General features: G+C 32.9%; 2 protein-coding genes across 2 annotated transcripts; both read left to right on the top strand.

Annotated features, from left to right (window-relative positions):
- The first annotated feature begins 1842 nt into the window (after positions 1-1842).
- LOC121115859 ((E3-independent) E2 ubiquitin-conjugating enzyme UBE2O) lies at positions 1843-6934 on the top strand. The gene is given in 10 exon segments (XM_040710061.2): positions 1843-2297; positions 2351-2942; positions 3099-3159; positions 3161-3741; positions 3807-4172; positions 4235-4613; positions 4766-5513; positions 5958-6159; positions 6224-6288; positions 6356-6934. Coding segments are annotated over 10 exon segments (3360 nt in total). The 5' UTR covers positions 1843-2059; the 3' UTR covers positions 6484-6934.
- Positions 6935-7348: 414 nt separating this feature from the next.
- Positions 7349-8816, top strand: LOC121128189 (uncharacterized). Its single transcript, XM_040723769.2, has 2 exons — positions 7349-8082; positions 8147-8816. The coding sequence occupies exons 1-2, from the start codon at positions 7916-7918 to the stop codon at positions 8568-8570; spliced, it is 591 nt and encodes a 196-aa protein (XP_040579703.1). The 5' UTR covers positions 7349-7915; the 3' UTR covers positions 8571-8816.
- The last annotated feature ends 5168 nt before the right edge of the window (positions 8817-13984 follow it).

Raw genomic sequence — 13984 nt, 5'->3', positions numbered from 1 at the left:
TGTAAATGTTCTTATTAATTATAATTAATGAATTATGTATTACAATTTTTTTATTTTTCTAATTTTAATTTGAATGAATATAATCAATGAATTAGCTAAGAATGAATTATACTAATTTATATGTTTTCAATATAACCCCAAGATATTTTGAACGACCACTTCCACCACTTTGGTATAAATAAAACAACAATTTTTGATATATATATTAAAGTTTTATTTATATCATAATATTTAAAATTAAATAAGTAAAGTAAGATAGACGTTTAAAATATACATCCATAATAACAAGTAGATTTTTTCTATAATATCCTTAAGTCCACTTCCGCTAAACATCCAATATACTTCACCTATTGAGATAAAAAAAATACATAATCCTTGTAAAGCAATAACACGATTTATTCTTACCTTTTAATTATCCAGTATTCAATTCTTTTTTTGTTTTTTTTTGTCTGATTATCAGCGGTCCAAAGAAGCAATAGTTACTAATCTGTATTTTCTCTTCAATCATTTTACTCGAACATACACTTATAGTGGATATAACTCAATAACATACACTATATAATAATGTACTATGTATAAATAATATATACTATGTACAATATGCACTTTAATTCTCAAAATAAAGAGAGCTAATTTATAATTCAATCAAACTTTTAGAAAAATAATTAGCATTTGAAGAATTTTTTGAAACACTTTTCCTTTCGTATTTAGATGAAGTTTAGTTTATATATTGAAGAACTTTGATGCATTTTGATTGAGAAAAGTGCTTAATAGGTGGTTATTAGTAATACTGATTTTTGAAACCATGCTAGTTATATAGGTAATTGATTTGTTCTACCTCATTAGTATACTTAAATTTGCTTGGATACTAATTGTGTAATAGTGTATATAGAGCATTTTCATGTGTCGTCGGCATTGTTGATGTCGTCCATTTTGAGGCCTAAAAAATCAAAAAAATTATAACAATGAAAACCTTTTTTTCATTAATATTAAGGAAATTTAAATTCTGGTATTGGATGGCAAAAATGGGATCGATAAATAATTTGACTTAAGTCTGACTCTCTCAAAAAATTATTCGTTTAATGGCTATTTTTATTATATATTGTACCATAATATCCATTAAATATATATCCATATATATATAAATAGTTAGACAATCTTATTTGAATATTATGGACAATAAATTGACTATTACAATAGAAATAATATTACATATTACTTTGATTCAATTCAAATAATGATCATTGTAATTATGATTTGCATCAAGTATTATTCAACGCAGAAGTTACATCTTTTATTATTTTTCGAGACATTCGGTGAAGTTGTATCAAGATTTATTGGAAATTTGTCTATTTACGTATAAAAAATATTAATTTTAAGCCCCCAAGATGGTGTCTCTTTCAATTATGATGCCGTTTATGACGTCAGTGAAAATGCATTATTGTACATAATATATGTTTCATTATAAAAATGGGATTAAATTAAAGGTATATTGCATCTATAATATACCAATGAAAGGATAATTGTTTGATATTTCAACTTTTTATCTGGAAAAAATTAATTATTTTTTTAAATGGGAAATATATGAGCTGTTAAATTTTCAATTTACTGTATTTATAATTTAACATGAGAAATTTTTTGTGTACTTCCGTCGAGTACAAAAAAAAAAGTGCCTTAAAAATGATATGAATTTAATTTAGGGTTGATGCACGCACGATATAAAAATAAAAGAAGAAGGAGAATTGAAAGAGGCCGGGACAAGAATCTCAAGTGAAGACTAGCTAGTAGCTAGACACAGTCACAGACGTGCACAACAGCTCCATGTAACATGTTATAGTGGTTATAGCCAGGGAATCCAACAACAAAGTGAGTAGAGAAGAGAAAAACTATAAGGACAGGAATCTTATAAGTAAAGTAATAAGTGGAATTAAGAATACTTACTCGTACAGTGATTGTCCAGTTCTTTGGGAGTGAGTGAGTGAAGAACTCTTGTAGAACTGAAGAAGTAGTTTTAGGGTTTGTGTCTATTCTGTTGTGAGGAGAAAGGCTACGCTGCGAGATGAGTAGAGGAAGGGAAGAGGAGATTGCACAACTGTTCCATGAGGATGAGGTCTATCATCTGGATAAGAAAGGGAACATTGTCTTTGGTACCGTGGTCAGAGATTGCGAAATGTTGAATTTCGATGATTCTGAGGATGAGGACGAGGATCGAATGCATCTGAAGGAAGGAGAGGTTTTGGTCTCCTGGTATCCCAAGTATGAGGAAAAAGTGCATCTGAATTCCTCTCTGAAACTAGGTAGAAAGGACCAGTATGAATGAATGCATTGCTCATTTCTTATATCCTTGTAGGAAATCGGAGTCTGATGCCTGGAGATGTGGTTCGAAGAATGGACTCCCTTGGAAAACGATCCCAAACGGGGTATTGCCGAGAAATCAAAGTAAGGACATCTGCTGCAATCAAATGCTCCAATGATCGCGTTATTTATGATATCAACTCTGAGGATTTAAAGCCCATTCAGTCCTTTCTGACCAACTCTGCTGTTTGTTTAGGACCCTGGGTTGGAGTGATTCGGAAAGTCAAATTGAATGTTGCACTTGCTTTTCATGATGATATCTCGAGATGTGTTGTGGATGATAATGTCATCTCTACGTTTGATGATGTGAATGATAAAGAGCAAAAGATCACTTTGTTCAAGAGGTTAGATTATTATCCAGGCATGATACTCACTGGACCTTTGAGAGAGTTTGAAGGAGCAGAGTGGTTCTCTTGTTCTGATAAGTTAAAGGAACTCATGAGTAAAAAACCCATGAAATTTGTTAAAGTCACAGTTTTAAAGACTCAAGTCCGTGAACTCTCTGTTAATTGGCAATGTCAGGCCTGTGTTGGGAACGAGTCAGATGGAATAGCTCCAGATATCATCCAGGGCGAAGATCTCAAAAGGTACATATAATTTTAAGTATACAATGTCAATGTCAAAACTCCCGAGTATTTCTCTTGTATTACTTATTCATATTCATACTCATGTCTTATTCTTTTGTATTTGACTTCTTTAAATGTAGAATAATATAATATCAAAAAGTTTATTTTCTTCTTTAGAACCAAGATACTGGGATATTTTTTCCCCTGCACCCTCCAAATCGGTGATCGTTTTTTTTTATAAAATTAAAGAGGAGGACGTTATTTTATCTAAAAGTAAATGGCTCCAACGTGAGAGAGAGATTTTAGCAAATGAAATGGATGGTGAATCAAAACCCGTGGATTCCATTAAACTTAAAGAATTTGATGTTAAAAAAGAGGAAGCAGAATCAAAGTCACTCTCCGTTCCCAATAACTCCATAAATAAGAGTAATGTCTCTATCAGTGTGAATAAGTTAAGGAGACGATTGAAAAAAAGGAATAAAAGTGTTACCGCAGAATTATATTCTAATTTACCGAGTTGCTACAGTTCAGTTATACCTAAAATTCGTCCTGGTGAGATTGTTGTTGTTGAAGCGTTACGCACGAAAGCCGAAGTCTCTGTGCTTTGGCAAGATGGATCTTTAGAAGAGGGAATTGATTCTAGCGAGTTATACCCCATCCATCACTTAGATGATAAAGAATTCTTTACTGGTGAATTTGTTGTTCGAGCTTCTGATTTGGGAGGTCTACAAAGTTATGGAGTCGTACAACACGTGGACTATCAATCAAGAATAGCTAAAATCAAATGGTTTCATACTTATCAGATTGGAAGTGATCCAAGGTATATTATGATTTTTTTTAATATTACTTAATGGATTTCAAATGTGTTTGTATGTATTTTTCTAGCCCGTCGTATGTTGGAGAGTCTGAAGAGTCAGTTTATGATCTAAGAGACCATCCGGATTTTAATTATAGGCCTGGTTCTGTAGTAATCAAGGTAGCAAATTTTGATAATGAAGAATCTGAAGGTGGTTTGGGTGGTGAAGTTATAGAGGTTTATCCTAATGGCAAAGTGACTGTGTGGTGGGCCAACAAAAAAACCACTGAATGTTGGCCACAGGATTTATATAAAGTTGGAGAATACGACTCTGATGAGGGTGAACTTTGGGATGATGATTCCGACTTTGAAGGAGAAGAGAAAGATGAGGTTGAAGAGGATTCTTGGGTGATGCTAACTAAATTGGTTGGTTCTGGAGAATCGGAAAAAACTAGGTAATTCTGACGATATCTTCTTTTTTTTAATATAGTTTGTTTTTTTCTTGCTTTTTTTTAAGTGAATCTATCGTATCTGAAAAATGTCCTAGAGTAATAGTGTTTGGACTATTTGAAAAAATAAGGACTTCGCTACAAAAACTCGAAGAAAATTTCTCTGAGGCCTCAAAACCTCAAACGTCAGCTATGTTAGAGAAGCTATGGGAAATATATAAAGACTGTTGTGTTCTAGAAAAGTCTATAGGTACTTCATATTTTGCATTGGAAAAATTTGCAAATATTATAGATCGTACTTCTGGAAAATTAAATAAAGTGGCTGGAAATAAATTGGCTGTTCAAGATCAGATAAGCCGTTTATTTAATAGTACCAGTGAATTTCAAAATATAAATGCCAAAGAAAATTCCCTTCCATCTAATGACGAACAAGATATATTTTATGAGGTAAGGCAAGCTATGAGATATCGGTGTGAAGAGTCTGGATGTACATGCATATAGTTATGTTCTTTAATTCGGGGTTGATATATTTTACTTTTAGAATCTGTTAGCACTAATTATTTAGGGAAAAATACTTCATTTATCATATTTTCTTGTAGAACACGTGTCGTCGGATATGCTCATTATTCAAGTTAAAGTTAGCGTATGTTTATGATGTTATAGTTGAAAAGTATGGGACAATGGTACCCCAACTTTCTATACTAGAAGAAATACAACATGATAAGGATCTCGATATATTGCTTTCAATTACTGGACTGACCTATGATGACATTTCCCCAGTTCTTCCCAAAGAAGAAGGAGAACATAAAATTGAGGCACCTCAAGTTGAAAAAGCCGTAGTTTCTCCTCCTGAAGAAGTGTTGTCTCCTGTTGAACTTCAATCTCTTCCTTTAGAAGCTGTACTGAATTTCAAAAATGGTACATTTAAAATTGAGGAAAGTGCTCCACAGGAGCATACTTTTAAAGTTTCGCTGTTTGAACCTGTAGACCCTAAAAATTTCCTCAAGTTTGTTAAAAAAGAAGCAAAATTACTTTCAAGTAGTCTACCATCTGGTATTGTTCTGAAAGGATATGAAGACCGCATAGATTTATTCTCTGCCATGATAAAAGGTCCTTCAGATACACCTTACCACGATGGTGTATTCTTTTTCGACTTTCAACTACCTCCCGATTATCCTAAGTCTCCTCCTACGTGCTTCTATATTAGTTTCTGCAGTGATCGCTTGAACCCAAATTTGTATGAAGAGGGTAAAGTGTGTGTATCACTTCTTGGAACATGGAGTGGCAAAGGTACTGAAATATGGACACCTAACTCAAATCTTCTTCAGCTCCTTCTATCAATACAAGGTGTGCTTTTATTCATATTTTTTTCATCAGAGATTTTCAATCGTTAAAGCTATTTAAATTAAAAGGAGTAGTAACTTTATGTACCTTAGAAAAATATCTTAACTTGATTATTGTTGCGTTAAAACCAATTAAGCTACTTTTTTAACATTAAACCAACATCGAATACAAGTTTTAAAAGTAATCCTATTGATTTAGTCACACTCTGTTTGACTTCTATCATATTTTCCTACTGAACACGTTTCGTCTAATATACTGATTATTCAAGTTAACCTTGGCTTCTATTTATGATCTTATAGTCTGCATTTAGGACAATATTATTCACAATATGTGCAAATCGCCTGCCTCTACTTTATTACGTTAAAGCGAGTGTTTTTGCCAGTCCTACTGTTCACTTTATACTAATTTATTATATTAATTAAATAATTTTAAAAATTACTTTTTAAGGGCTTATATTAGTTAAAGAGCCTTACTTTAACGAGGCAGGATATGAAAGTCAGAAGTTCACTAAACATGGAGAAGAAAATTCATGGATGTATAATGAAATGGTAGTAATCAAAATAGTTCAAAGTATGACTCGACTTTTAATTAGTCCTCCTCCCATTTTTAAAGATGAAATTTTAGAACATATTAATGAGCGTGGAGATAAGTAAGTTAATTATAGCAGAAAATATATCTTTTGTAAAACCTGTAATTTTTTTCTTAAAATATAGATTTGTTAAAAGATGGAGAGAATGGCTCGAAATTTCATCTTCGTATCATTCAAGTAATGTTGAGGGTATTGTATTAATTAATTAAGTGTCCATTCTAGTTTTATTAATGATTGTTTTTTAATTATATTTCAGATAAGAAGGAAATATCTCCTTTAGATTTCCCATTGTTACCAGCTTCTAAAGGATTTTGCGTCTCCTTTGCAAAATCATTGGATGAATTTGATTTAGCGCATTCGAAATACTTGGCATCAAATAGTTAGGAATGAAAGATAACAATCCTCTTGTGTCTTAGACAATTTGTTTTCTGTGAATTTTGCCAATGTTTCTGCTTTCTGTGATTTCTTTATCAAATGTTTATTTATAGTTGTTATTTTCCCCCCCCTTAAAATTAGTCTTTGATTTATTAGAACAATTTCTGGGGGGGATTTTTTCTTAATTTTATTAGCTTTAACTCGCGCAGATTTACAAATTATTATTACTTATGTTGATTTTATGAAAAAGAATGCGCTATTACTTATTCTTCATTTCCCATGAATCTAGTCGCATTGTAAATTTTTCTATTCGTGTTCCGTATTTTTTTCTTCAAAATGTGCGAAATCACTGTTTTTATTCGAGTTTTGGAACCCTATTTGAGATTCACAAAATTTGCTTAAATTGATTCATAGATTATTATAAATTAGTCTTAATAAAGCTTCGTTATTTTCTTATTAATGATTATTAATGGTTATGTTATTATGGATATATCGAACTGAATTATTGGTAGTTGCCCAATATTTTTATATTCCCAGCCCTCACGTCTTAAAAAATAAGTTATTGTTAAATTTACCAATGTTTTCTTCATCTTTTTGGTATCTTATTACTCTCTTAGATATCTAAATATCTTTTATAATTTAAATATTCTTTTAGACTCTTTTTCGCATGTTAATTTTATTCCCACTAATTTTTTTTCTCGTCCAAGTCATATGTTTTCCTTTATAGACCAGCAAACTTTTTTCTGTTTCTGATTTACGGAATTTTCACTTCTATCGGAGACACTCTATAATGAAATTTATTTAATGCGATTTTAAATTATAAATACCTTCAATTTTTGTTATCCTTCTCTCGCGTCGGAGCTGACAGTCTTCATCATTGTACTGAATATGAAATTAAGGTTTAGTTACATTTTTAATCAGCTTGGCGTTACTTATCTATCGACTATCATTAACAACGTCAGATGGGTTGCGTAGAAGTTAGGAGCATATGAGTAACACAGATCTAGACGAGTGTAAGTAACATATATTCGCTTGATCTTTTTATTAAATCTGTCTCAAATTTTTTTTTTAAGAGTTCGATCAACTTTTAAAGAATTGATTTATATGTGTCTCATAATTTTTATACTTTAAAAGAAGCATTGTTAATTCTATTGAAACATACCACCATCTGAGCAGAGCATTATACGCATAGAAGGAGTGTTCTAAAAAGTCCTTCAATTATTTTTAAAGACGTACAGCGTTGATTATATATATTAAGTCTATCTTGATATGGTAGGTTAGAAGTAAATTATTGGAAAAGAACCTGTTTTTTATAAAGCAAAATGCCTAAGTCAAGGCAAAAATACTGACTGTGTTATAAAAGGAATTCTTCAGTTGATGTATTGAAGCATAACAAATTTACTTAACCATCGCATTGCATATTTTGTTCGTAAATTTCATCATGGATTTTATTTCAACATCTCTTTCTTTCCTCTCATTATGGAGCTTTTCAACAGAGAAAACATCTCGAAATTGCACTCAACTACAGGATTGTGGGCCAGTTGATTGGCTTCTAAAAAACAGGCAAAGTGTGCCCTCATCCGTGGGCAATATATCTGAACTCCTCAGGTATGTAAGTGTTACAGGATTAGTCGAGGAATGTTGAAGCAATACAAACAAAACTTATTTTTAGAAATATCAACTGTGGATACAACGAAAATGGACCTAAAGTATACTGCTCTGATGAAATTAGTGAATTCGATGATGAATTTGATGAAATTTATGATGATTATGATGAAGAAGCATCAGGAGACTATGACTACAATAATTCTTCTCAGTTGAGAGGTGGTGTCATTGATGGTCTCTCAATGGATGGCTCTACTTGTCAAGGATCAGCAGTATGCTATATCCTTAAAACAGACAGTTTCTATGTTTCAAAGGTACATAGAAGAAGAAGAAGCATTTCTGGGAGTGTTTTTCGAGTCGAAGTTGTCGGAAACTGCTGTTGGGAAGCATATGAGCGAAAAAGGTTTCGTGGTAAATTTGAGTCATATAAGCCTGGCTTCGACACTTACCCAGAAATACTCGTGAAATCTATTAGAAAAGTGCATTGTTAAAAATATATGACGTAAATTCTTATATGTTCTACCATTTTTCTGATATTGAATCTCAAAACTCGATGATCATTTCATTTGTATAACTGTACATTCAATTCACGTTATCACTTATCTGACTATAAGTGTATCTATCTACGATGGGACAGGTGTATTACTCAATGAAACACTTAAATACATGAATGGGTTAATTGAAATTTAGTAAAATTGTAATATTTGAAATAAAAATAGATATCCAAATGTATAAAATATGATCGTATGAAATGATAAGTCACAAAAGTCCGCCAAATTTTGTTTTTCCAAAATTCTTTTTGCCTCCATATTAGCTAAATAGAGAAATAGGTACTTTATGCAGTGATTACAATTTTGCGTATTTAATTTGGTTTTGGAGTCAAGGGCACCACCAAGGAGTAGTCGTGGCCAGTATTGTCTAAGCTCTTATTTATTCGGTCTAGTCCTGTCCAGTCTTAGGAACGGTCTCATAAGTCCTTGGAACTGATCTCTAAGACACTTGGTCTATAGAACTGATTAAAAACAGAATAATTAAAGTTAAGTGAATTTATAAGTCAATTACTGAACTTTTTAACTGAAGTTTTTAGAACTGATATGCAAGGTGACTTTATATAAGGTGTGTCTGCTTTTGTTTACATTTGTACTGGCTATTTTGATGGCGTCACGGAAAAGTCAGATGAGGAATTCAAATTTATATAACAAATTGTATTAATACATCATATAATAGTATTTTATTTTCTTATTAGACAATTCTGTTTGTGTAAATTTTTACCCTTCAACGATTACGGTACTAAAATTAATTTTTTAAAAAATCGATAAAAGTTTGTTTTTAATATTAAAAAAATAGTTCAGAACATACATTTTTAAATAAATTTAATATATGGAAGAAATCAATAATATATTAAGAATAAGTGGATATTATGTACTAAATGATCATTTGAAAAACATAAACTAACAATAAGATCTTAATTTGTCGTTATCTTGAATATAATAAAATAGAGTTCAATGTTATCTTGCTAACACAACGGAATCTTATAATGATGCCTTGAATAAACCTCTTTTGCCTTGTGATTTTGCCAATTCTCTCTTGAGCCTATATATTCAATAATATTAGGGAAATCAAGTTTTCTAAAGCATTCCCACTTCTATATAGCATAGAATAGTTTGTAATACAAACCAATAAAAGTTATTTAACTAATAATAGGAATGATTTTGAAGGCTCTACTCGCCTAACAAGAATCTCAATAACGAAATAGCATTTGCAAGTCTAAAATAAAACCAAATGAATCAAATAATATTAATATAATTTTAATACATTTTCAATATTGTCTTCATTCAAACAACTTATTATTAGCTCGTATGCCACACACTTAGTAATTTAATTATTTTTGTAAAAATCCCAGATTTTAAATTTTTATGCTAATAAGCAATTTAGTTGCTGGAAGATTATTCCTGAGTCAATAAGCTTGGAAATGGTAACAACATTCAAATATTCCAAGAACATCTACAGGAGTTAAGAAGTCACTTGTATTTTTTAACACATAATCACTTCATAGTTCTCAATGACTATTTATAAGCAATAGCAGAATAGAAATAGCAGACAAAACTATCAAAAAAAGGGAGGCACATTATCTTTCATGTCTAGAATAATCTTTCACTTGTTTTCCAATCACAAAAGGGACTCATAAGTAATAAAGAAATCACTTATTAGGGGTCAGGCTTAAAGTGTCCAGGTTATATAATTATTCATATGGTAGACAATACATTATATTATCATTCATTATATGCATCAAGGAAACTTATCAATGAAATAGTTTTACGCGTAGACGTATTTCTCTTTTGCTCCTTTTATTTTAGTTTCTATTTTTGGTATTTAGAAATTTTGCTACATAAGAGGCTTTATAAGATAACTTTATCTGATTATACATTTTCTGTGTTTAAGTTTTATTGTACTCCACAATAAATTCGTCGCTTATATTGTTATTAATTATTTGTATACTGTGTTGGTTCTACCCGAAATTAACTATTGGTCGCTAGATTACTCAAAATAGCTGGATTCTTATTTGATTAAACTTCAGTGCTCAATGGTGTAGTCTCCCTGCTTGTGGATCATCTCCTTTATTACTAAGTTTCTTTTATTTACGTATAATAATACTTAATTGTCTAGCGTGTTGGGATTCTTGGTTGTCATTATATTAACTACTGTTACCCCTATTAAAGTTCTACTTAAATTGATTTGAATTTCTTTTTTCCTTTTTTATACATTGTATTCCCATTTTACCGACTTTTTTTTCTGTAATTTTTAATTCACTGAAGTGTTACCTACCCCCCACTATAGTCATTATAAGATTATATACTCTTGTGTGCTTAATATCCGTAACTTTTGTCATTCTGAACTAATTGCTCCTATCAGTTTTATATTTCTAGCACTTGGGCATGTACCCTTGATCTATTGTTTCAATAATTTATTTGCATTGTTCCCTGTCCCGTTCGTGTGCTATTATCCGACTATTGTGTGCTGTTATCCGAAAAAAGTGTCTTACGTTAAAACTCTCATTTTTCTTTGTAAGCAATCATGGTCAAGTACATGTTCTGTGATGAAACTTGTCCAGTTAGTGATGCTATTTTTGAAAAATCTTTATATACGAGACTAAATGCAATTGTGTCCCACTCCGTTGAGTATGAGGCCTATGCTTTGCAAATTGCATACCTTCCGAGTTCTAGAGATAAGGACGATCTACTCCATGTTAAAAAATGCGAGATAATGGCCTCCTTGAATGAACCGTCTTGCAGTTAGAGTTCAAGCCAAGGGTTAATATTCGTATATCTGTGAGGTCGGTGCTATATCACAGTGAAGGGGCATAACAAGGACAATGAAAGAGTATTCCCAGAAGAGTTTATGAATAACCTCTTGTCTCATACTAGCCGACGGATTTGTCCCCCAATTAGGTGGCCAGGGCCACTCACTTTTAATTTCCTCAGCTTAGCAGCCCGGGCTAGAGAAATCGGGTGGATTAATGAGGAGTACTCAAATCTACTAAGTGCCGTCCTGAAAGAAGAGGCCATTCATATTATCCCCCTCTTGAATACTGCTACACTAAATAATATCGAGTTTGATCTAACTGTTAAAAAGTGCTACCTGGGGAACTAAGAATGAAAAAAACTTATTCTTTAGTGACTGACATCGTGAATGACAAATTGGTATCCTCCTCTGAAGAGGACTGACTACCCCTTTCCAATAGTGGAGGGAGCTAGCCCTAAGTCGAATGATGCAAAAGTAAATACCTCCAAGTTACCCTCCAATGAGAAGAAATTGTTGTTCTCAGTAGAGAATGAAAAATCCTGTAGACATGACTCCACCAACTATTGTTGATGTTGATGTAACTGAAATCGCCTCGCATCCAGCACAACCTTCATATGATTTGCTTACCGCTGTAAGTCCATCGATTGAGACACACTTTGAATTTGTGTTTGACAATGACCATTTGAATATTGGGAGTGACACCCCTTCTGACTCAGCCCCACTGCCCATCGTAGTCGAAGGTATAGTGATAAGCCGTCTCGAACAGTTTATAAAATCCCACTCAATCAGTGATCTTGTTAAGATCGATGATACTTAAAACGACCCTGAAGAGATGTCGTCCTGAAGTACTTTCGTTGTTCACTCCGGTACCCAAAAAATGTAAGCCAAAGGATAGCTTCAGCGATGGGAAGAGTTCTCTCACCAATATTATTTGTGTGAATGATTCTAAGGCAGATGAGTCAAACCCATTCATAACGAATGGTGGTGTTGACTCCTTGATTGATCAGGTCTATATCACATCTGAGGTAATCGATGGTAACCCATTAACATCTCCCCCTGACAGTCTAACTGTGTTCTGGGTAGGCTAGGAAGTTTCACTTGGCTCTCCTCGAGCTATGCCGTCTAGTGGAAGTCCTTCTTTCATGAGCGAACCCGCCCTTCTTTTTGTGGTCAGTGATGTTGGGGTATCTCACATAGCACTCACAAGCCCCGTTATTAGTTCTCATGAGAACCTTAATATTCGTGGTGACGATCTAATAGTGGATGGTGCTGACATAAAATAGCTTTCCTTATCGATAATGAACCCCAAGATAAAAATAAATTTGTTAATACCTCACTAAATATGCGTTGTGAGATTGTTCAATTTGAGGTTTGTCATTTGCCGCCGCAGTTGACTCTGAGCCTCCTCCCCGATACTGGGACCCTGAGCTAGAGCTACTATTTGAGTTACAGTCTAATAGCAATATGGATTGGCGACCTGAGCTACTTTTTGATTGGTATTTGAAATCTGTACCTCTTTCAGTGGTTATTGGTCATAAAAAAAGTTAAAGATAGTCGTGGCAATGATGGGATATTTAAGTCAAGTAGAAAAATGATAGCTCCTAGAAACTCTAAATCTAATAAAAAGGTAAGTCTTGCACCTAAATAAGATAGTGCTGCTATAAAGCAGGGAGTCAATGGAGAAGTGAGACGCAATAAAGGTAGCCAATTTGTTAAGTATGTGAATGTAGCACGTAGAAGTATTAATCATGAGTACCTGAACAGTCAAGTTATAAAATATTCACCCACAACTGTTCGATAGGGCATCCCCCTAGTTAGTAACCCAGTTCTTGTGTAAATCCTGGTCCTTAGATCGGACTTCGTTGCCAATGTGACTGCAGAGGCCAAGAAGGTATCAGCGAGATCTCTAGATAACAGGATAAATATCGATAGTTTCAACATCTCCTACCTTTGCAGGTTCCTTGGCCCTATGAGGGGGGTTAAAGACCTAGTAAATCATTACTCAATTGTTATGAAACAGATGTGTCCGGTGAAGATTAATACGTTATACCTTTTTGCAAGAACTACAATCTGTGGTCTTTAGGATGATAAATTGGGGAATCGGGCATGTAATTTCATCCTTAAATATTTGGCTTTGGTTTGATACCCATATCAATGCTATACAATAAGTCATTGCGAAGCTATAATCATAAGAATACAAACAATTACGTTATTTTTGCCTTTTTTTAGAGCCACAAACAATACATTTTCAAGGCCTATGCGGCAGGCATAACCGCGGTCCAAAATCCAAATGACTGGTACATTTAGTATATTATTACACTAGAAGTGTGTGTGCTGGTATTATTTTTACCACTATAAACGGGGGGGGGGAGGAATCAAAACTGAATTTAGTTACGTCCCATTAAAATTTTGGAATGTGACTGTAAAAAGTTTTTTTTTCCTATGTTTTAACCTGACCCACTATAAGCAAATGAAATTGGGAACCGTTCTCCCTATGAGTTTGAAATTTTATTATTTTTCACACACCTATCTATGTAGATTAGGAGCTGAATTCAGACTTTGTTTCCTACTCCTCAAAATGGAAGACAAATCTGAGTTCACT

The sequence above is a fragment of the Lepeophtheirus salmonis genome, chromosome 1 (genome assembly GCF_016086655.4).
Source record: "Lepeophtheirus salmonis chromosome 1, UVic_Lsal_1.4, whole genome shotgun sequence".
NCBI lineage: Eukaryota > Metazoa > Arthropoda > Copepoda > Siphonostomatoida > Caligidae > Lepeophtheirus > Lepeophtheirus salmonis.
This window is presented reverse-complemented; position numbering and strand designations above follow the sequence as displayed.